Source organism: Penaeus monodon, chromosome 12, assembly GCF_015228065.2.
Source record: "Penaeus monodon isolate SGIC_2016 chromosome 12, NSTDA_Pmon_1, whole genome shotgun sequence".
NCBI classification, from domain to species: domain Eukaryota; kingdom Metazoa; phylum Arthropoda; class Malacostraca; order Decapoda; family Penaeidae; genus Penaeus; species Penaeus monodon.
In genome coordinates, this window is record NC_051397.1 from 12,386,359 (window position 1) to 12,412,750 (window position 26,392).

Consider the following 26,392-nt stretch of genomic DNA (forward strand, 5'->3'; position numbering starts at 1 on the left):
CACGACATGTGCCAACTGTGGCGGGCCCCCATAATGAAATTTTTAGGGGTTGTCCCACCTATAAATTTGAGTCTGGGTACAACTCCAGATTCAAACTTGGACTCACACTACGTGAAGCCAGACAAGAAGCACGCGACGTGGTTTCCCCTTCTCCTTACTCCAGAATACTGCTCATTCTACCAAATTTTCCTAAACCCCCCCCCCACACTAACCCCCCCCCACTTCTACCCCCTACCTTCCCCAGTCAAACCTTTTGCCATCCTAAAACCGACACTCCCCTCTCTATACAGATACTTCAACCCCCCACTACAATCCCCAAACCCTTCCCCCTCCCTTCCCCCAATACCCGTAACAGACAGAACAAAGTTCCCCCCCCTCTTCCCCTACCACACAAACACCTCCCCCTTTCCTTTGCTCCCATCTTTAGAACCATCCTTTCTTTCCCCCCCTCACAAGAAATCCTTTTATCCCCCAAAACTCCCGAAAACCCAACCAGAAAAAGAAACCATGAAAATATTTAAGATTTCCTAAAGAAAACTGACACCCAACCCCCAAAACTTACAACTCCTGCTCCTTTCCCCACTCCCGTAACTCTGATATCCCTCCTCTCCTAACGATATCCCCCCCACACCCACCTCCTCCCCCCCCCAAAAACCCGCCCATCCCCCCCAACCCCCAACCCGCCCACTTAACCCCCCCACCATCCCCTCTATCCCTTCCACTCCCTCCTTACCACGGGGAAACCCTTTTGTAACTCATTAACTGGGGTCATAAAGTCAAACACCCCACCAGACATCCCAAACCCAAATCCTACTGCCGTCCCAGTTTTGAAACAAAATCTACCTCTGCTTTCCCACACCATCCCCCCTTCCACCCCCCAACCCATCAGAATCCTTACAGAATCCCACCTTTTTTTTCAACAACCTACCTCTTTTCCCCAAACGCTACATATTTTTCATCAATCTAACTCCTTTCCTACCCGACCCTAACCCTTTTACTCACCCCTTTCCTTTGCCCCGCTTGACAATAATCACAACTCAACCACCCCCCCCTAAAATTAACTATAGTGCTAATGACCCCTTTAAAGTCTAGCAATTTTTCTTCTTTTAACCCTTAACCATTTAAACCTTGTCTCTTGGACAAAAAAGATATATTGAAAAGAAATACAAAAAGTATGGCATATTATTTTTAATATTATATTATATATATATATAAAAAAATAATAATATTATAATATATATGGTGTGTGTGTGTGTGTGTGTGGGGTGTGTGTGTGTGGGTGTGGGGTATAGAAAAAATTTAATCATGTGAGGTTTTTTCAGGGTTAGTAATGAAAACTGGGGTAGACTGTTGTCATACTGATACAAGTATTAAAAACTAACCCAAAATACCTTTGATTGAACACGAGATAAATAAAAAAATGTTGTTGGGCTAACCCCGCCTAACACACACACACACACACACACAACACACACACCCACACAACACACACCAACACACACACACACACCACCCCCACCATTATGTATGATGTATGTGGTGTGTGTGTGTGTGTGTTGTGTGTGTTGTGTGTGGTGTGTGTGTGTGTGTGTGTGTGGTGTGTGTGTGTGTGAGGGGTGTGGTTTGTGTGTGGTGTTTTTTAAATATATGTATATATAAATAAACGAATAAATAAAATATATACATACATGCTACAACGCATACGCCACTCAGACCAAAAGGGCTATAAAAAATAACCTTGCTCGCAAGTGCGTATATATTTCCCGTCACACTTGCAATAATTGTTTAAACATCGTTTTCTAGCTTTAATTTTTCTGGAAACATATGCCCTAAAGGGATATACCCCCCAAAATTAGTTTTTTTTTCATATTTACATTAAAATCGATTTTTTGTAATGTTCTGTTTTTTAAATTTTTTTGTTTCCGCCCTACAAAAAGGGACTATTTTAAAAAGGTACCCCTTAATCAGCGTTAATTATCAGTTTTTTTCTGAATGTATTTTTCAGCTTTTTATCATTCAAAAAGAAAAAAGATAAAGCCCATAATTTCTTTCAAAACCCGACTCCTTGGCAATTGCATCGTCTGCCTTCCAAAAAATTTCATTAAAACCCCTTTTCTGATATTCTAACTCATCTGAATGTATGATAAATATTAGAAAAAAATAAAAAATAAAAACTACTTATTAGGAATGTAAAACGACAACTAATTTTTAAAAATCACTTTAGCAAGAGCTCAAAACTACGACTGTTCCTCTGAGGATAAACCCCCAGCTGCGAGAAAATGCAAGGGAACTTTTGGGCTCGAATTTCCCATTTCGAAGGAAATTAAAACCTTCATCCAAAGTAAATCCCCCCAATAAAACCTAAATGTATGGTGATTACTAATATATCAAAAGAAATGCGCGATTTTCCCCCCGTATAAAAGGGATTAAAAAAAAGGGACGAAATAAACAAGGCATGGGTGTTCTTTACCGGGAAACCCAAAAAATATTTTTTTTCGTTAACATTAAGCTTGTGCGAAGTTTTTCAGTGGAATGATAATTTTAAATTTTTTTTATTTTTAAGATACGTAATAGTGGATTTATAGATGTCGTTGAAATGAAAATCCAAGCTTTTTTTTTTGACCTTGCCCCCGACGAGGCAAAAAGGGTTGTAGATTTTCCTTTTTTTTTTTGTTTTTTTATTGATTATCGTCGTTATTGCTTGTCATTTTAAATAAAAGGTTATTTTTCTATTGCTTGTATTGGGGTTTTTTGGATTGACTTGTAAATTTTTTTGCACTTTAGTTTTATTTTTAGTTTGTTTTCCCATAAAATGAATATTGTATTATAGGTTTGTTTCTAAAAATAGTTTATACAGGGAAAGTTTTCAAGATTTTTTTTATTTTGCTTGTAGGTTCAACGACAGCAGTACTACCTCGTTGGGTTTCCTATTGGAAAGAAAAAAAGATAAGTAAGAGATCGAATTGGGGTGGGGTTTTTTATTATTCAAATTGTTCATTTAATTTTGGAAAATTTTTCTTCAGGGTATATTAAACCATTTAGTTTAATAATTGATACAGAATTTTCAGTCTTTCTGTCAGGAATCAGCAACTTCAGAAAAGAATTTTTTTCAACAGCCATCCAAGCTTGCAATTACATTTTGTTCTGTTTGATTATCACTTTTTTATATAGTGTCATGTTGTTTTTCATCACAAATAACCCTTTCAGGGAAATAAGGGGAAAAATTACAAAATGACTGCCCTCTTGGACAAGTCCCAACACTCAGCCAACAACCTCGGGTGCACTCCGGGAATTGAAAACATTGGATGGAACTAAAATTTAATTAATCTTTTCAATATGGTCCCGAAGCTAGGGCAAAATTTAAGAATTCTGGTTAATCTTTCCCGTTTGGATGCACTAAGCTTGGGCCAATTTGAAGATATTCTTGTAAAGGCAGAAAGTTGAAGTTTCTAGCACAAAGGGAATAATCTGCAGACTGAATAGTAACATTCAAATAAAGGAAAAAGTTTCGGAAAAGCTGTCACAGCCTCATCCCCCTTTTTTTGGGGGCCCCCGAATTTCTGCTCTTCGGCCCTGATACGAGATGAAAGGGAAAAGTTTTTCCCCTTGGTGTTGGGGGCAGGGCCCCCATTACCCATTAATATGCAGATATGAATGATAATGCCTTCACATTTTAAAAACCACTTTGGGGCTCGAAGTATTAGCTTTTATCGCTGTGCATACTAGGCGAAGCAAGTATTTCCGGGGGGGGAGGTGGGGCAGAGCCCCCCTTTCAAACCCTTCCCCTGGAAGTGGCCCAAGGTCCACGTAGCAACTGAAAGAATTACCTTGAAACCTCCTAATTTTGGGGGTGTCCTGCCTGGTGTCCCAGCTCCAGATCCCTACCAGATTGCCAGGAACCTAGGCCTTTTTTCAAACCCGGTTTTCCCTTTTTTCTTTGTTCTCTGTCTGTGCTGATTTTATTGGTTTTATGTATAATTTTTGACGGGTCATTAATTTCCCCCTTTCATAGTTCATTTTGAAATATGCCAAAATATTACTTATTTGTTAAAACTTTTTTTATTTTCAACTTTTCAAAAAGGAAAAGTCATAGATAAAAAAAACCCTTAAATTTTGATGTTTACCATTTTCAGGCAAAGATTACCAATTTTTATTTGGCTGGGTGGAAATTGAAACTTACTGTGAAAGGAAAGGGGTTTATGAGGATTTTGAACTAAATGAGATTGTTTTCTATACTTAAAACAAAAGACTGGCGTTTACATATCTTCCCAATGCTTTTAGACTTCTAACACTTCATGAGTTAATTTTATAAAAATAATTTATATATATATTTTATATTATTAATATTTTATAATTTATTTTAAAATTTAGCAATGGCAGTTTGGGAACAGAGGGATGCCAAAAAGTCCCTAAAATTTTGCTAATTTTTTCAAAAAAAGGAATTAGAATTATTGGTATAATTTTTGTGTATGAATGTGGCTTTTACAAATTAACCAAGCTGAAATATCTTCTCTACATTGTCTTGTAAATAAAAGTAGTGTAATAAGCAAGGATAAAAAAATGTTCCCACATAATTATTATTAACACGGGGCCCTGTTGCTTTACTGTGTACAAGGCACAATATACCAAAGCCACAAAATGGCTTGAAAGTTTTTGTAGTATATCTACTAGATGGTCATTTTCCCGCTAAAGGGGCGTAAAATTTTCTAGTCATGGGCAGGTTAATACTTTATTTTTTTTCCATTATTATTATTTATTATTTTTATTTTCTATTATTATTTACTATTATTTCTATATACTATTGTTATTGTTGTTTTTTTTATTAGTAAGCATTTTATTGAAATATATTAATCATTGCAACATCAGCTAACCCCACTATCACCATCACACTACCATCAAATCCAACATTTTGATCATATTATCACAATCATCACATTTGCCCCCACGCTGCCACTGTGCCACCATTGTTATCACCCCAGCTATCATTTCACCTCTTTTCCCTTTAAAATAGTCTTTCCCCCCCCATCTTTATTATCATCTTACCACAAACCCCCATATCTCATCAAACCATTTAAGTCCATAAAAACCATATCTCAGTATAAAAATTATCATTACTGTAATAGTATGTGTTATTTGTTTTGTCAGTGTCTCTTTCTTATTATGCCCCCTTATTCCCAAAAATCCCCTTCCTTTTCGGGGCCCTTGGCCAGGTTCCAGGTGATCTGTGGGGGTCTCCCTGGGGACAAAGTTCGCCATGCATCCCTGAAGCCGACCTTGGGGGGGGTCATTGGATCAGGACCAGGGGGCTACGTACTGCCACAAGGGTGCCAGCGGGAAAGAAGGTCATTGATTGTTTCCCTTTCCCTTTTATTAAAAAAATGTCTTTTATGAAAAATACTGTAACTTTTTAAGGTTAATTTATAGGATTTGTAATAGCAAAAGGTGCCAGCAATAAGATCTTTATAATGCAAATAAAAAAACGTCGAGGGGCCATTTTATACATTGTTCTTTTAATGCATAAAAACACAAAAAAAAGTTTTCATAAAAAATAAGTACTTTTATAAAAGAAAAGACAATATTTGGGTTGAAAAATGTATTGTGTTACATTTCGTTGACAAGAAAAAGTAAAAGAGAACGTCTTCAGTTCTTCCCTTTAAAAAAAAAAAAAAATCTCCAGTACCTCTTAAAAAAAGAAGAGAATGTTCCGTTTTTTTAAACAGAAGAAACCAAAATGTATTTTTGGGTAAATTAGAGATGGTCAGTTGTAAGAAACCAAATTCCTTTTTATCCCAACTGATGCGGGGAGAAAAAATAAATTGGGGGACCCGCCCAAATGTGGGCTTATCCCTCAAGCGCTGCTCAACAAAATTCCCCTTACTATCTATGGCCAAAAGGAAAGGGTTTGGCCGAGGGCATTTTAGGTTTTTACAGTATTGCTTTGAATTTTTTGTTCTTTGTTTTATTTTTTTTTGTTTTTTTCCCTTGTTTTTTTCCTTTTTTTTTTTTTCTTGTCATCAATTTGTTTTACTTTTTCCCGTTTCTCTGCCTCCCCCTGCCCAGTTTCTTTATTGCCTTTTTTCATTCCCTTTTTCCTTCTGATGCCTTGTTAGACAGCTTAAAAAAAAAATCCCCCCCCCTTTCACTACAGGTTTACAATGGGGGCTTAAGGACAAGCTGAGGGGCCCAAAAAAGAAGGCAGTGAAAGGCAATCACTTTCATTTTTTTCATTTCCCCTTTTAAGAAAAAACAAAATTGTTGGGCTCATGTAAGTAGCGAATAAAAACCCTTTTGTCGGGGTGTTTTATATTTTTTTATTTGTTTTTTTTTTTTAAAAATATGTCAGTGAATGTTTTTTTTAATATTAATAATTCATTTGTAATTTTTTAGATAAAAAGTCTGCATTGCTTAAATGGGTTTTGTTCAGATTTATACATTTACTTTTTCCCAAATTTCTTAGGGAGTATCAAAAACATGGGAAAATTTTCAAAGGGAATTTCTTTTTTATATTAATCCGCTATCTCTCTCACTTTTGTATAGCATATCTTCTTTATCTTTCATATTTATTATTTTCTGTTTCTGCTAATTCTGCTCTTACCTTCATTCCCTATTTTACTTACTTCATCACTAACTCCACACTTTATATATTCCTTTTATATCATTCATCCCCTCTTGGACCAGGGCCATGGCAAGATCACAGGGCTCCAATGAAGTGACCGTCCTCAAAGGAACAGACGGCTCTCACTAATGGACCAACTGTCAAGACCAAGAACTTCTGATTGGCACGTTGGCCTCTCTGAGGGTTACTTCCCCTTCCCAGGCCATCCCTGTAGATGAGGAGCAGATTGTATCCTCCACTGGTATGCATTTGTTATTGCTGCTTTGTGAACTCTGAAACTCCAAGAATTGGAGAGCTATTTTCCTGAGAAAGTTGATTCTCATTGGGGCGGCTGGTTGTTGAGTTCATTATTGTCATTCGGCCTTGAGCTTTTAGCTGTCATTGTGAAGTTTGTGTTCAGTGAGAGTCAAGTATTTTATTAAGTACAGTATTATATAAAAGCAAAGGCAGTTAGACAGTAAGTAGGTTTAAGTTTAAGTTTCAGTAGTGAAGTTACGTTTAAAATATAGGGGTTAGAGTTTCACGGGTTTCAGGTATTTAGCTATGTTTATTTTGTCGTCTCTTGTTACTTTCTGTGTGTGGTTTACTTTTAACTCTTTTTTATTATAGTGTCTCTCTGTTGTGGAAATCTTCTGTTTGTCCGGTAATTATGTTGGAGTAGGTTATTGATTGACAATGACATGTAATAATATTTATTATATATATATTCTATATATATATATATTATATATATATATATATATATATATAATATATATATATATATATCTATTTATGTTATTTATGTATTTATGTATTATATAACTAATTATATATATGATATATATATATATATCTATATATAGATATATATAGATATATAGAATTTATATATAGTATAAGATATTGTATATAATGTATAATATATGTAATATATTAATATATGTATAATATATGTTATATAATAATATATGTTAATATATGTATATTATATGTATATAATTAGATATATAGATATAGAGATATAGATATATAGTATACTATATAGATATATATACGATGTATTGTATGGTATGTATTTATTAATATATAATATAGATATGATTTATTGTATGTGATGTTGATATAGATATGATTTATTTGGATTTATGGATATAGATATTTATGGTAGGTATGTGGTAGAGCGATATAATATGAGTTGATGAGAATTTATTAGAGTATAATATTTATGTGAGAAGTAGAGATGTATGTAATTATGTACGTATATATATATATTATTTGATTGTATTTATGTTTTTTAGTAAATATATATATATTTATGATTTAATGTATATATATATTTATGATTTATGTGTTATTATATATTTATAGTATTTTATGTATGGTATATATATATATATATGTAATATATATATATTTATGTTTTATGTATAGATATATATATTAGTATATTTAGGATATTATTTGTTATATATATATATATATATATATATATTGTATATTATATATATGTATATCTCTGTATATATATAGTTATTATATATATGATAGATATATATTATGTATATATATATATATATATATTATATTCATATATATATATATGTATACTATACGTAGATATCTATTATGTATATATATAGAGTGTATATAATAGAGTGGAGAGGGATATATATACTAAGTATATATATAGATACATGATATAATAATAGTTTAATATGAGACCTAGATACATATATATATTAGTACAGATAATATATTGCACAGTAGTATAGAGATAGAGAGATACATAATATTAGATAGTACATATTATAGATAGATAGTAGATATATATATATGATATATATAGTAGATACTATTAGTAGTATACAGATATTAGACTAGTAGACATGTATATATAGGACTTATACAGATTAGATGAGATAATATATGACATATATATTATATACATTTATATATACAAGATATATATATGATATACATTATATATATATCTAGTATAATGAGATTAGATATATATAGATACAGAAAAGACATAACTATATATAGATATACATAACTACAAAAAGAAATATCGATTAGATATAGATATTGATATATATATGAGATATAATAATTATATATACTATACATAAATATTATAATAGACAGAAATACAGGAAATATATAAAAATATAAGAACGAGTATAATATCGATAGAATATAGATTATAGTATAGAATAAGAGAGTTTATGGAGTGATAGATATATATATATGATATATGATATCTATATATAGATATATATATTATTTATTGGATTTATATACTATTATATTATATAGATATACATATAGAATATATATATATACAGACTAGATATAGGAATATATTATACAGATGTAGATTATATAATATAATATATGATATATATATATTATTACATAAGAGCATGATATAGTATACCAGATATATACAATATTTTATATAACTATAGTAGATCTATATGATATATTATTAGAGAATATATTAGAGATAGATAGATAGAGATATATATATATATACATAAATACAGAAATATATAGAGAGATGAACATAAATGTACTGAGGTAAAATATATAGAGATAGAGAGAGATAGACTAGAGATAGATAGAGTACTAGAGAGAGAGAGAGAGTATAGACATGAAAGATATTAACTTATACACAAGGGAAAAGACAGTAAATAATATAAATTGAGAGAGTAGATGAGTAGAAGAGGGATAGGATCATATATATTAGAAGAGAAAGACAATAAAGACAGAAATATATTATGATATAGATATATGGATGTAGAGATATAGAAAGATACTGAGTATCATATAGATAGATAGTATATAGATAGGTAAATATAGATAGTATAGAGTATATCTATTATAGATACAGAAATACATAAATATAGGTCATATATATATATATAGATCCTATTTTATATATATGATATAATATATGATATACATGTATATATGTGTATAATGATTATGTATATATATGTATAACTAATATAATGTATATATATATAGTTATTATATATAATATATTATATATATATATTATATTTATATTTATGGGGGTATATATATATATGTAATTATTATAGATATAGAAGATGATTATTAGATATGTATAGTATTATATATTAGATATTTATATATATAATATTATAGATAATATAGATATATATATAGTATATATATATATAGATATGGGATATGTTATTATTTGATATATTTCTATATATCTATATATATATATATATATATCTTATATATAGATGATATGATATATGAGTATGTATAGATGTGGTTATAGTATTTATTAGGGATATATATTTATATCTGTATATATATTTTATATATTGTAGTATATATATATATCTATATACTATATGCATATAGATATAATAGATTAGGATTTAGAGAGGGATATCAATAGATATCTATGTATATGATAAAGATTATATAGATATATATATATCATAGATATATATAGTATATATATGTATAGATATGTATATATATATATATATATATAGATATCGATATATAGATAGATGATAGGATATATATATATGGTATATATATGTATAGATATAGATAGAGATATAGAGTAGTATATATATAGAGAGGTGAAGAATAGATAGATAGATATATATTTTATATATATATATATATATATATGATATATATATAATATATATATATATATATATATATATGTTTATATAGGTATATATTATTGATACATATATATTTATATGTGTGTGTGTGTGTGTGTGTGGTGTGTGCTGTGCTGTGTGTGTTGTGTGTGTTTTGTGATGTGTGTGTGTTGTGTGGTGTGTTTGTGTGTGTTTTTGCTTCAGTTTATATGTAATGGTTTATCAGTAATTCATGTGGTCTCACATCGTAGATTTAGCATTAAGGAGAAACCAAGAAACCTTCCTTAATAACAGAATACAGGAGTAATGCCAAAGTTTCATATGTTGTTAGGTCCATGGAAGCCCTATTTCCCTAATTCTCTACCCAAAGGCCGCCCAGATCAGACTACGATTTCCCTTCTTTACAGTTCAGGGTACGGACCTACCCTAAGCAGACCCACGGGATTAAGGCAGCGGAGGGACCGAGCCAAGAGGCCAGCCCAGCTCACTAGGAAAGGGCCAAGCAGATTCCAGGGCCAGAGAAGGCAGGGCAAAGGGCAGCCATACAAGACCAATACCCAGAGCCAGTGAGGGATAGTCCCCCCCATAGGAGGGCCCTGAACAGAAGGGCATTTCATGGGAATCTGGTATGAGTGCTGGTTCACGTCTTGAGCCCATGGTGACAGCGGTTAGTTGGTTAGAGTTTCTGGGCTCCATTGGTGGCTTGGGGATTGACGCAGAGATCTCAAAGAACTTCCAGCGAATCCTAACCAAGCAGGGACTCAAGTTCAAGCTGAGCACAAAAAGGTGATGAGTGCCAGCAAGCAAGGCGACAAGATCATGGTCTCTGTTGAGGGAGTCAAAAATGGAAAGGTTGGTTAAGGTTTTTTCTTAGTCTATTTTAGCTTCTCCTAATTCTAAATGATTATCAGGATGTTAAGTTTTTCTCTTCACCTGCTTCTTCTACTTCTCCTTTTTTTGTTTTGTTCCCATTATCCCTGACTTATGACTCTCTTCACTGTCTGTATGTAATTAACATATGTTTGCATTTCCTCATGTGTCATCTTACAGTACATCTGTCTTTTAAAACATTAATTGACTAAGTAGGTACTTAGAAATATAAATATTAGAACAATGATCACTTTAGGGCACACTTCCATAGATACCTCCATTTCTACATAGAATTTGATGTAGGTCACTAGATTTCACTTTAATTAGCTTCCTTTGTGTAACCTTCTGCTTACCTCACACTTCAACAGAAAGAGGAGCTTGAATGTGACACCCTCCTGGTCTGTGTGGGACGACGACCCTACACCACCAACCTTGGCCTGGAGGAGCTTGGGATTGAGAAAGACGAGAAGGGTCGCATTCCTGTCAACTCTCGCTTCCAGACCATCATCCCCAAGTGAGTCTCTCTTGCATGCTCTTATTCTTTGTATATGAGTCTGGTTTCATATACTCTGTTTTGGATCTTTTTGGGTTCCGTCCTTTTTATGAACTGTGTATGTAATTGCATAATTCTCTTGTTTCATAAAAAGAAAATGTGTGAAAATGAGAGAAAATCCTTTTTATCCCTCAAAACCACATTCCATATTGTACACAGTGTAACATAGCCTGTTTATTGAAATGGACTCTAATGTACATAATCAGGCTACTACAAGTTTGATCTTGCAACTAAAATGAATATCATGCAACTCTCTTAATATGCAAAAACATTAAAATCATATTTTGCAAACAAGTGTTAAAAAAAAACTTCAGTTGGCAGCGCATTCTTCCCAGAGTGGAGGCCAAGTGAACCCCAGATTCTCATTGGGGCATTGGGGTAATTCGACCATTGATTTTATTTCACTGTGGTTATTATTTATGTTGTCAAGGATGTGTTTTCCTGTGACAAAACATGAAAAGGCTATTCATTCTAGCTGAAATATAGAAAAAACTCAGTGATTGTTGAAGTTGTAAGGGTTAACAATAAAAAAGTAGTAATATATAGAGATTTATAAGATAGAGATATATATATATAATAGATAGATATTATATTTGATATATATATAATAGATAGATACATACATACGACATATAGTATAGTATAGATATATAGATATAGATATATATATATAGAATTATATATCTACATACCTATAGTATATATAATAGATATATATATATATTTTTTATTTTTGTTATAGATTGATATATATATATATAGATAGTATGCAATATATGATAGATATACATAATAGTATTATATATACATTATATATATGATAGATATATAGATAGTAATATATATTATATATATATATAATATATATATACAGATAGAACATAGTATATATATATATAGTATAGTCGATAAATATATATATTAGATAGAGATTACATATATATATATGACGATATATATATAGAATATAGAGTATATCTATAGATATAATATTATATATATATATATAACATATAATCTTATATAGATAATATAGAATATATAGTATAGATATAATAGAGTACAGATATATATATATATTATATATATATATTATAGTATATAGATGATATAGTACATATATAAGGATATATATATTATACTATATAAGTATTATTGTATATATATATAGATACGAGATATATAGAACATAGATATATAGATATAGATATATATCTATAAGATTAATATATATAATTATATATAACCAGAGATATATATGTAAAAATAAGGTAATTTTATAATATTATTAGTATATATAGAATATATAGATATTATATAAGTATACATATAGATATGATATATATTATAGATATATAGGACTATATATAGATATAAATACATAGATATAAATATATATATATACATATATAGGTGGTATAATAGAGTAGAGATAATGATATTATGATATATTATAACATATAAAAAAGATTATATATAAGATAATATATTAGCAGATAGATATATATGATACATATATAGGATATATCATAATATATAATATATATATATAATATATATACAGATTATAATATATATGATCTAATATATATATTATAGATAGAGATATATATACAGAGGGTGATATAATATAGACAGAATATACATATATATACCTAGATATACAGATGTATAATTATATAAGATAAGACATATAGATATACATATAAGACATAGTATGTACATATATATGACAAATATAATACAGGATATATATACATATATATACATTATATACCATATATATACATTATAATAAATATATATATATACAATACATATATATAGTATATTATAAATATACATATATATATAATATTATATATATATATACATTTTATACATACATATAATATATTATACATAATCATATATATATATATATATAATATATTATATGCAGATATATATATAGCAATATATATATATACTATATATATATATATATTATATATTATATATATACATATTATATATATACATATATATATATACATAAATATATACAATATATATATATATATATATATATATATATATATAATATATATATATATATATAATACATGATATATAATATATATATATATATATATATATTATATATATATATATATATATAGATATATAACATATACATAATATAGATATATATACTATATATATATATATATATATTTTTTTTCTCCATATACACCTATAAATATACCTATACATATACATATATATTATATATATAAATATAATATATATATATACATATATAGATATACATATAATACATATCATATATATATACACATATACATATACATATAATATATATAATATATTATATATATATATATATATATATGTTTTTTTCATTCAATCTTTTTCCTTTCTTTTCTTTGCTTTCTTTCTTTCTTTCTTTCTTTCTTTCTCCCTCCCTTCCTTCTTCCTTCCCTCTCTCCTTCCTTTCTTCCTTCCCTTCCTTCCTTCCTTCCTTCCTTCCTTCCTTCATTCCTCCCTCCCTCCCTCCCAGTCCTCCCTCCCTCCCCTCACTCCCTAACTCCCTCCCTCCTCCCCTCCCTCCTCTTCCCCTCCCCTCCCCGCCCTCCCTCCTCCTCCTCATCTCCTCCTTCCATCCCTCCCCTGACCCCCCCCCCTCCTCCTCCCCTCCTGTCCCTCCTTCCTTTTCCTCCTCCTACTCCTTCAATTTTCTTCTCTTCCATGCTCTCTCTCCTCTCTCCTTCTTCCCTTCCCCCCCTCCTCCTTTTTCTCCGCCTCTCTCTCTCTCTCTCTCCCTCTCTCTCCTCTCTCTCTCTCTCTCTCTCTCTTCCTCTCTACTCTCATCTCTTGCTCTTCTCTCCTCTCTCTCTCTCTCTCTAGAAGAGAAAGGACAAGGAAATAAAGAGAGAGACAAACAGACCAAAAAAGGACTGAAAATTAGTTGGAGATAAAAGACAGAGGCCCAAGACAGGCGGCAGGGGTGATTACCTCAAATTGGGACCACTCAAGTCCTGGGTTCCCTCTCCTCTATGCCCTCCTTCCCTATGATAACTACAGACAGATATCGATTGTTGGGAGGTATCATCTCTCTCCTCTCTCTCTCTTCTCCTCTCATCTCTCTCTCTTCTCTCTCTCCTCTTCTCTCTTCTCTCTCTCTCTCTCTTCCTCTCTCCTCTCTCTCTCTCTCTCCCTCCCTCTCTCTCTCTCTCCTCTCTTCTCTCTCTCCTCTCTCTCTCTTCTCCTCTCTCTCTCTCTCTCTCTCTCTCCCTCTCTCTCTATCTCTCCTCCTCTCTCTCCTCCTCTCTCTCCTCTCTCTCTCTCCTCTCTCGTCTCTCTCTCTCTCTCTCTCCTCTCTTCTCTCTCTCCTCCTCTCCTCTCTCTCTCCTCTCTCTCTCTCTCTCCTCTCTCTCTCTCTCTCCTCTCTTCTCTCTCTCCTCCTCTCTCTCTCTCCTCTCTCCTCTCTCTCTCCTCTCTACTCGTCTCTCTCCTCTCTCTCTCTCTCTCCTCTCTCTCTCTGCTCTCTCTCTCTCTCTCTTTCCTCTCTCTCTCTCTCTCCTCTCTCTCTCTCTCTCTCCTCTCTCCTCTCTCTCCTCTTCTCTCTCCTCTCCTCTCTCTCTCTCTCTCCTCTCTCTCTCTCTCTCCCTCCCTCCCTCCTCTTTCTCGTACTCTCCTTCTGTCCCTCCCTCTTTCTTGTAATCTCTCTCTCTCCCTCCCTCTCTCTTTTCTCATTACTTCTCCTCCATCCCTCCCTCTCTTTCTCATACTCTCTTCCTCCCTCCTCCTCTTTCTCGTACTCTCTTCCTCCCTCCCTCTTTCTCATACTCTCCCTCCTCTCCCCCTGATCCTCGTCCCCCCCCCCCCTCCCTCTCCCTGATCCTTGTACCCCCCCTCTCTTGACTTTTTATTTAGAGTAAAATTCTTAATTTGTGTCATGCAAATTCATTTATGGCAATCAAAATTTGAAGAAAGCTGGCTATAAAGTTACTAGGGCAGTTATGTAAAATAACATGTGTTCCTGTTATCTGTAGAAATTAAATAAAACTTATCACAACTTTCTCCTTCAGTATCTTTGCCATTGGGGACTGCATTCATGGCCCCATGCTGGCCCACAAGGCAGAAGATGAGGGCATTGTGTGTGTAGAGGGCATTGCTGGTGGCCCTGTCCACATCGACTACAACTGTGTACCATCTGTTATCTACACTCATCCTGAGGTGGCCTGGGTTGGCAAGACAGAGGAAGACCTGAAGGCTGAGGTAGGGTTAACATCTTTGAGAGGAAACTTATTAAGATTTATAGAAAGGAATTAGTGAAAGTAAATATTTTTGTGGCAAGTCATTTATCCAATTTCAGTTATGCAGCCCAGCAAAGAATTTTACTGTAAAATAAATTATTACTTTTGTATGCTTGTAGTGATTACATTTATGGTCAAGTAAGTTTAGAAGTTTCAAATTATCCTTTGATAATCAAATAATTATCCTTTGATAATCAAATGCTCTTTGTCCCTCCCATCCAGGGTGTGGAGTATGCAGTTGGCAAGTTCCCATTTGCAGCCAATTCTCGTGCTAAGTGTAATGACGACACTGATGGCCTGGTCAAGATCTTGGCAGACAAGCACACAGATCGGCTGTTGGGCGCACACATCATTGGTCCAGGTGCAGGCGAGATGATCAATGAAGCAGCATTGGCCATGGAGTACGGTGCTAGTTGTGAGGATGTAGCGCGTGTATGCCATGCCCACCCCACCTGCTCAGAGGCCTTCCGTGAGGCTAACCTGGCTGCATACTTCGGAAAGCCCATCAACTTCTAATGAATAGGCCGTTATTTATAAAAGAAACGATAAAAAAATAACAAGATATATGTATTGTCTATATTTTTTCCGTGCTTTTAGTCTTGTTTAGGGATGAGGATCTTTGATGCATTTCATGAGCTATTTGAACCCATTCTTTCTTTCTCTTTTCTTTCTTTTACACACTTAGGTAGCACAATCATGAAAAAAAAGAGATAAAAATTTTGGCTGGTGATTTACTGTTCAATTCTTTTCAGAGTAAAATTTATTATTATTTATCTTGCAATGAAGTTTGTTGACATTTAATAAATTATTTCTCTGTCACTGTTTCTTGCTGTCTTTTCTAACCCAAAGATGTAATGCATCATATCTGTACATAGTTGTGCATATGAAACTTGTCGTATGTGGAAGATGCAATGTAAGTATATTATACTTGGTGAGAATTTCTCAATTTGTAAGTAAAACACACTGTCTATTTAAGTGTTTTTTTCTCCCTTATTTATGATACAGATTTTGTAACACTTATGTGCTGTGGTTTCTTTATATAATTATTTTAGTAGTCAAGCAAGCACAGTTGTGTGTAGAGGCCTTGGAAAAGCAATCTATTTTTGTCAGCTTTGGGTGGGCAAACAGTGAATTAGCATCTTTTGTTCCTTAGCTAAATTGTAGCAAATCCAGATGTACAAGATGCAATGAAGAGTGCCACATCATTAAATTTTTATCTATGCTCTGTAGCAAGGGTGGGTTTTATGGATGCTCACTCTTGTATTTGCACCACAAAGTTGCATTATTAACATTAAGGATTTTTTTTTGTTTTTAAGGGGGAGGGCTTTTAAAGATTAAATTGCATGGCAAATACTAAATGAACTAGAATGAGGGGTAGACTGCCTTTCTTTGAAGAAAGTTTTACCTGCCAATAAACACTATTTATTTTATCTTTCTCTGTTTTATTGACTATAAGAATAACTGACTACAGTTTTCAGTTTGTATTATAGACCATAGTGGTATGTTAATCTTGTATTACCATAATTTCGTAGATCTTAATAAATGTATGATACCTTACCTACATTTTTTACATCATGGTATTATAAATCCATTTATGGTTATAAATTTTGAGATGAATGCTTTACTAATTTTTGTCAGTATTTTACTGTTACCTATTTATCAAGTCATTCAAAAGGGGAAGGGCACCCTGCCTTTCTATAATCTGGTGCCCCCACACACACTTTATTTTTTTAATGATAAAACCAATTTTATAAAAAAGAAAAGAAAAAAATCATAGGAAATCCATATCCTGGGGGCACCTCTGGCATGGGGCCTGTGACAATTGCCCCCTATGCCCTCAAGAAATCTGGTCCTGGAAATCATTACTCCTAGGTTTATAAAACATTACACTGGATCCTGCATCCTTACCTTATCTGCTTGTGGGTGAGAGATATTACTTACTCAGTAAATACAGAGAGAATACTAGTTAGGTTTAGAGTAAAAAATGCAATGAGCCTTTTTAATCTAGGATTGCTTTAGTGGAATGTACTGTACTTGAAATATGATACCTTCCCCAATTCTATACCGTAGTTATCGTAGGGAGGGCATAGGAGACAGGGACTGAGGCCCAATTTTGAGGATCACCCCAATCTTGGGCCTTTGCTTTTGTCTCAAACTAATTTTGCAGTCTTTTTGTCTCTCTCTTGTCCTTCTCTTCTTCAGTCTATTCTGTATACTCCCCAAGGTGTAAGGAGCTGTGCTGGCATTGTATTAGTATTGAATGGCCTCGGAGAGGCCATTCAGTATTGCCTTATCTTTATCCCTCCTGGGTACCCTGAGGGTATACCATTTCTCTTTCCCATGTATTTCAGGCTCGCCATGGCCAATAAAATTTTATACCATTGTTAGGGCATTATGGCTTGCCCCTTCATTAATTAGCCTATCTACATTCAACCCCCTTCTCCTTTGATCAGGACTCTGACCACTGCTACTACTACCCCCCTTCTTGATGCTTTCTGTCAGCTCCATCCATTCTGAATCATCCACCCAGGTCATTACTCAACTTTCAGAATACACCCCTTCCTCTCTCTTAACATCCTCCACTCCATCTCCCCTTCCTGCAGTCTTCTTTATTGTCTGCCCCCTCCTCCCTTATACTTTTCTTCATCTTATTTTCACCCCCCCCCCCCCATTGTACTACACTCCACACCACCCCATCTTCCCCCTGCCCTTGCCCTACTGCTCCCACCTCTATAAACCTTTTGAGTACTCTTTTTGGCCCAGCCATGTGGGATCAATTCTTTGTGATTCCCAGTACAGCCCCTTACACTGACAATACCGTTCCTTTTCAACAGTGTCTCCAAAAAAAAATCGGCAAAGTTTCCTTTTCTAGTCGTTCCAGTCATTCACGCCGCGTCATAGTTACATCTGAGTACCAAGCTTGTGCACAATATACCCAGACTGACCTCATTGGCAAACTTATTCCTGCCCAGCCTCACTCCTCCCTTAATACTTTTACCGGACATGTTTCCATCTCCCCTTCCGTTGACATGACCTCCATGAAATTTTCATTGGTAGAGTGTTTTACCCTGTCTAACCATCTCGATCGTTGGCGTTTGACCCCAGATTAAGCACTGTTGCAGCACAGTCCATTGCCCTCTATGTGTCTGGTCATTACCAATCAAATTGTTGTGCACAATCGCACACGTGTGACAATTGTGGTGGCCCCCATAATACATTTTATAAGAGCTGTCCTTCCTACAATCTCGAGTCTGAGGTAGTAGTTCTCAGATGCAAACTGGAAAGGAAGCCCGTCGACGAGAGTTTTCTCTCTCTACCTATTCCAACGCTGTCCTTCGGTCCGCTCCTCTCCCTTACCAAGTAATCTCAGCATCTCCCCCAGTATCTCTTTCCCCTACCCCTTACTGCCCTACCTCTACTTCCTCTCGCCACCAATGATTTTTTTTCAAGATACTCCTTTCTCTACCACGTCCCTGGTGCTAACTCTTTCTTCTCACTTTACCCTTGCACCAGACAATCTATGCGTTTCACCCCATCTCCTACCACTTCCTTTCCTACACCCACCTCTTCCTCTGTTCCTTGAACATCTGGATAATCACGTGAATCCCTTCTGTCACAATAATGTACTCCGGATCCTCTCCCTCATGGCGTTCTTACGTATACTTCACATATCTCCCTCAGACACATAATATACTCTCCATTTCATCCAATCGGCCTAATCCTCTTAACTCCTTCCCCATTTATTAATCCCTGCCTTCACCCTTTTTACTGCTCTACTATCCTATAGCGCTCTTCAGCCATTGGCGTCTAACACATATTGTTCTGATCATTAATTCGTGTTACCCTTTTCGCCACAGTACTTTACCATAGTGCTACATTATCTTTGATGTTTAGCATATATATTTGTTTTAACCATTAACCATTGAAATATGATAACATCTATACCACCAATAAGCCCGGATTTTGCCGTTCTAGACTTTGGTTATTCAAGTACCAACAATATGACAATTTAATATAGTAAAAACTATATAATTGGTAAAATAATAGAGTATTTTTTTCTGACAGTACAGTGTTAAGTCCAACCACATTACAAATGTGGGATTTCGGAGAGTTGAGTGGAATATTTCCTAAGGCGTATGTTGACAGTTTGATCTTTATGGCTACATTTAAATGTGACATGTACTAGGTCGCAGTCTGCATTGAGCTTGGGTAAAAACAGGTATTAATATTCAAATTTTACTTGTTTTTATCCTTTACACATGATACAGTACCTGTTTTATGAATTTTGTTGCTACACAATTGCGCAGTCATAAAAGAGTCAATTTGAGTTAAACCCCCAAACCCCTTGTTCCCCCCTTTTTGAATTTCGAGAAAAAAGTTTTTGTTTCTAATTATATTAGCATCGATACTGTTATTATTACTAGTAACGCTGTAATTACATAATGCTATCAGAATACTATATCAACAATTAAAAATAATCTTTCAAGGGAAAGAGGAAACTGATGAGATAGGTAGGGACTATTACTTAACTATTTGTGAGGGGTATTTGTGGAGCCATTAGTATTCACAATTAAAATCTAAGATTACAGTGGAATTGTATGCCATCCCATCCCAGCACAAAGAGTTAAATGCCTGTAAACTTTGTAAAATATAGGATTCTTGAGCTTTACAGACTCACACCTTCGTCGTAAAGGGGTTAAAGTGGAGCCGTTCAGTATAATCTACGCTTTAAAGGGCCCGAAATGAGGCTCATTGTTATACTATATGCCTCTAGACTGGGAAAAAGGTTTCATTGAAAAAGGGTATGATATGATAATCTGCGCGGGAAATAGGAAGATAAAAGAAAGATGGGTTGCAATAAAACCTCAGAGCCTTTTCTTGGAAATTGATGTTAATGATGTGTTTTGAGTCATTCAAAATACATGTACCCAAAGGGAAATTTTATTTTCATTTTTATTTACAAGAAAATGGACAGAGGTTTGTAGACTGTAGAAGACCACCTCAGTCCCCCTTGTGGGAAGACCAAATTTTTTGTTGCTTCCCCCGATGAGGAGAGCTATGACTCACGTAACAAGTAACAGAGACATACCCTCTAATAACATGGCAGCACCATTTCACCTGCACTCCTGTAGAGTAGACTCGGTGGCATTTTACGTTACGCTTAATGCAACTCACAATTTCCTCATCGCCACCTGCTTTGAAAGAATTTAGTATCCGAAGAGCACGTTGAGAGCCACAGAAAACTACTCCAGAGCCCCGAGACATTAAGAATTCCGTTGCAAGGAGTATACCTGCCAACTCCGTTTGTGTAGTGCTGGCCCAGTTTTGCACTCTCATATTAACTTGATGTTGTAGTAAGCCATTTTTGTATACAACGCAAGCACAACCAGCTTTGTATCCAGACTGTGCGGATCCGTCAGCGTAACACTCGTATACATCATCGCTCATAGATTATGTGTTGCTTTATCGTTACTAGCGCAGTTTGTTTTAACATGCATTTATATATTTTTTTTGTGTGTGTGGTAGACACGTAAGGTGCACGACCAATGCTGATTTTTTTCCATGGTGGAATGGATAGACCTTTTGGTATTTTACTAATTGGGACATTGAGCTTTGTTAATGTTCATGGATATTTTGTGTATCAGAGGGCGCGCGGGTATGTGATTAGTCACTTCTGCTTGCATAATTTTATGCTGCAGTTGTTCTTGGAAATCTGAAAAATACACAGGTTCCTCAGAGCTTTTCCCCCAAATATGGTGGAAATAAATATTATTCTATCAGAAATGGATGGTATTTTACACTCCCTCCAAACTATTTTTTCCTGATTCCTTACACTGCAACAAGTGCAGTGCTTGGTAGTCTACAACAGACCTTATAAAAGTCAAGTAAAACAGTGTAGCGAGCTTAACATTGATGCCATGTTCTTCCGACAAGAATTTTCAAAAGGTTTTAATCTCACCCAGAATCTCTTCTTTAGAGAAAGGATCAGGTCTGCATCGTTTACGTTCACCCCGAGATATTTATACTTATGACACATGTCAAGCTCCTGGTCACCTACGTGAAAGGTGAGTAGGGGTATGATGCATGGGTTGAAAGCCACTGTTTTCTCAGCAGAGATGCCTAATCCACTCCCATTCTTTTAGAAGAATTTTTGATTTGTAATGTAAGCCAGGGGTGGCCAATCTTTTACCGATCATGCTTCATTCTATCACACACAAGTTCATGAGTGAAAATATTTATAGGCATGATTCGCATTTTGGCATTAAGCACATTTTGAAAATGAAAACAAATGAATGTGAAAGAAAATAGCATTCGCAAAAAAGTATATCTGAACAAAATAAAATCGCTATAAATAATGAGTATAATTACTTCCTTGCAACATCTCTAATCATCCAGTATATCGTAGGTTGGTCACCCCTGATTGTAAGCCTTCTGTTATTAACGGGACTGAAATATTAAAACTGTATGCTGAGTGATATAACGTGTCGTTATTAGCTAGCGCAGGGTAATAGGAAACTCGAAATTGAAATATCTGTTGGTAAACAGTTCTCTTAAGGAATTAACCTACTGGTCCTTTAATGAAAAAGCAATGAAGGTTGGTCTGTGCATTGGTGAAAGATAATCGCCCGCATACGATATATCAATCAGGTAAACGATATGTAATGCAGGTGATACTATTTATCATACAGGGTTAGCATAAATAAATCTATTAAAATGAGAAGCCACGATGTGTGGTAGTGACATAGGCTGCCTTTTCAACCAAGGTAGACACCATAAAAACGCAGACTGGAATATAGAGGCTGTTTCAGAATTACAGTTTTGGATATGAAGGAAGCGATGGAAATTCAATATCCGCAATGACATTTCCCGTCTGACGACAGCGAAGATATTTGGTCATCAATCAACAACCAAATTATCATCGAAGAATACACACACAAGCACACACACACACACACACACACACATACACACACACACACACACACACACACACATGCAGTGCATGCATTTCGATGAAACATTTCGCAATTATTATGCACTATGTTCGCATGGGAATATTTAATCCATCAAGCTCCCATCAGCCAATCATTTGAGAGATGCTCTTTGTTTTAGCCAATAGGACATTGATGGGTGCACGTCAGCCAATCAAAATGATATGTTGTTGCAAGGGTGGACAGACACTAAAAATAAAAAGCGTCAGTTCAAACAAGCAGCTTGAGTGTGACAGACGTTCATATTTCATTCCCTCGACCCTGCAATTTCACCAATGAGAAATCGCGAGAATATTTGCACAAAGAGGGTACGTTGCTAAAATCTGTCAGCTGCTGTCAATGTAGTTTGCCGTGAAAGTGCTGCGTAAAAAAATGAGTGGTACTGTGGCTTGGAAAATCGTAAATGAAAAGTTTAAAACATCACGTTTAAAAGTGTTGGTCAGGTCATATTGGGTCAGGTTATGTTAAATTAAACTGTAGGGAAGTAGTTCTGGTTTGGTCGTACACAGTAGAGGCTTAGGGAATAAATTTGATCCATTATATAAGACTGGGTTATATATTGTCAGGACGGCCGTGAGACCATTTGAAGAAAGGTGTGTACTTTCCCTTAGATGTTGAGCACCAGGGGAACATTTTACAACCTTTCGCATATTCCCGACCTCTTTCCATCTGATTATTTTTGCAAAAAAATAACACTTATCAATATACGTGCAATGAACCATAGAGGCAAGTTACACAAGTCATCATGAGAGCTTGCTTTATCCCCGTGCAACATATATATGTTTTCCCTAAACTCAAACTAAACGTTCCCTATGTGCTATCACAAATAGAGATTACAAACTCTAAAAAAAATACAAATTAAAACCACAAATAAGCAGAGTGTAGACGCCATATTAGTATTACTTAAAAGCAAAAAAAAATAAAATAAAAAAAAAAAAAAATAAAAGGGCCCGGATTACCCCTTTTTAGGTCAGAACAGTATAAAGATCATTATAAAATCAGGGAAACTACTATTCTCTGTGTTCGTGGCCTTCGGTGAGGCTGAGAGTGCTCGTGATGTGAATCAAATATGTAGCTTTACTATTAGCGTTCTTAAAATAATACGGGGATGGGCATTAATGCCGTAACGCGTGTAGTGTGGCGAGGTGTAAGCGAGGATATTGAGTGTGTGTGTGTGTGTGTGTGTGTGTGTGTGTGTGTGTGTGTACACACACACACACACACACACACACACACACACACACACACACACACACACACACACACAACACACACACACACACACACACACACACACACACACACACACACACACACACACACACACACACACACACACACACACACACACACACACACACACACACACACACACACACCTTCCACACTGATATTTCCCATCGAGTCTCACGAATCCGCGAACGCAAGGAAGGCCAGCTGAACAGGGTGAAGCTAGCGACACGTCCTTAGCGGATTTTCGCTATTTTACATTATTCTTAGCGGGAAGGGGAGGGCCAATGTTAGGGTCCAAATATTAGGGTTAAAGGAAAATTACGCATAGCTGACACTAGGGACCAGGGCGGGGCTCCCCTCCTTTCTGGAAAATGTTTAGGGTGAGTAGAACATCTCCCTCCCTCCCCTTCCCCGCCTCTACGGACGTCAGTTGGGGGAATCCAGGACGATCTAGAGATGAACCTTGAAGGAGGCAAGCCGGATCTCGGGGAGGGGGTGGAGGGAAGGAGCGAGTCTTGGTGTGGGCGAGTGCTCCCCCCCCCTTCCCCACAGGACGCCCCACTCTTCCCCGTCGACTCATCTCATGGGTTTTCCATTGCAAAGGCGACCCATGCGATTCTTTCCATTTCTCTTTTATTTTCCAAATTATTTCGATCGATATGACGCGATCAAGCGCAGGTGGCGAACTATGAAACGAGGAAATGGTAACAGAGAATACTCTGAAAATTAATATCCATTATTTAATGAAATCAGAACTGTATTCTTCATTTCATTATATTTCTATTTTATGAAATACCAGGAAACAATTCAACTTAAGTATCAGTGCGTTAAAAATGTATTTCTAATTCCAGCTACAGCCAGGAGCTAATATAAAAGAAAAACATGGAAAAAATAAGGATATAACAGTAATAACAAGGAGGAGGAGGAGGTGGAAATGAGGGAGGAGGAGGAGGACGAGGAGGAGGAGAAGAAGAAGAAGAAGAAGAAGAAGAAGAAAAGAAGAAGAAGAAGAAGAAGAAGAAGAAGAAGAAGAGGAAGGAGAAGAAGGAGACGGAGAGGGAGAAGGAGAAGGAGAAGGAGAATAATAATAATAATAATAATAATAAGCAGGAGGAGGAGGAGGAGGAGGAGGAGGAGGGGGGGAAGGGGGAGTACGAAGAGGAGGAGGGGGAGTACGAGGAAGGAGAGGGGGATGAGGAGGAGGATGAGGAGAGGAGGAGGAAGAGAGAAGAAGAAGAAGAAGAAGAAGAAGAAAGAGAAGAAGAAGAGGAAGGAGAGGAGGGTAGGAGGATGGAGGAGGGAAGGAGAAGGAGAAGAGAAGGAGAAGGAAGCGAGGAGGAGGAGGAGGAGGAGAGGAGGAGGTAGGAGGAGGAGTTGAAGAGAGGCAGGTAGGAAGCAAGGATGAGGAGAGTTAGATTAGAGGAGGAGGAGGAGAAGACGAAGAATAATTATAAGGTGAAGAAGAAAATGAAGGAAAAGAAGAAGATAATGAAGGAAAAGAAGAAGAAGAAAAGAAAAAAGAGAAGGAAGGGGAGGAAGAAGAGAGAGGGAGAGAGAGGTTTGGTAAGTGTGTGTGTGTGGGGGGGGGGGCGAGGAGGAAAAGAGAATAGGAAAAGAATGCAGAGAGAAGAACACACAAAAACTAAAGATTATAAAAAGAAATGTGTTGAAACATAAACTGAATGTCAGTAAAATCATAAGGTTATACAAGGTCAATAAATGATTTATGGTTATCATGAGAAAATATATAGATAAATATATACGATAATGAAAAAAACAACAAGAGATGGAAAGACCAATGCAACATATGAACAAGAAACAAAACAAAGCAAAACAAAAAAAACGAAGATAAGAAAAAATCCAGTTATATTGAAAGGTCGAACTTTTCGCTTGTTAGAAGAAAATAGCTCATTATTGGGCGAAAGTACGAGCCATTATCCCGGAAAACAAGGTGATATTCATTCCCTGGGGAGGGGAAGGAGGAAGAGGTAGATAGATAGATAGATAGATAGATAGATAGATAGATAGATAGATAGATAGATAGATAGATAGATAAATAGATAGATAATAGATAATAGAAGATGATAACTGAAGATAATAATAGATAATAGATAATAATAGATAGTGATAGACTGATGATAGATAGATAGATGATA

At 35.0% G+C, this 26,392-nt stretch overlaps 1 protein-coding gene and 1 pseudogene across 1 annotated transcript; both read left to right on the plus strand.

The window, feature by feature from the left end:
* LOC119579625 overlaps positions 1-26,392 on the plus strand; it is a 61,230-nt pseudogene that overhangs the window by 14,093 nt on the left and 20,745 nt on the right.
* On the plus strand, positions 10,945-16,981 carry LOC119579302 (dihydrolipoyl dehydrogenase, mitochondrial-like). The gene is made up of 4 exons (XM_037927056.1): positions 10,945-11,118; positions 11,505-11,650; positions 15,784-15,973; positions 16,234-16,981. Exons 1-4 carry the CDS (start codon positions 11,056-11,058, stop codon positions 16,525-16,527), a joined length of 693 nt encoding a protein of 230 aa, XP_037782984.1. The 5' UTR covers positions 10,945-11,055; the 3' UTR covers positions 16,528-16,981.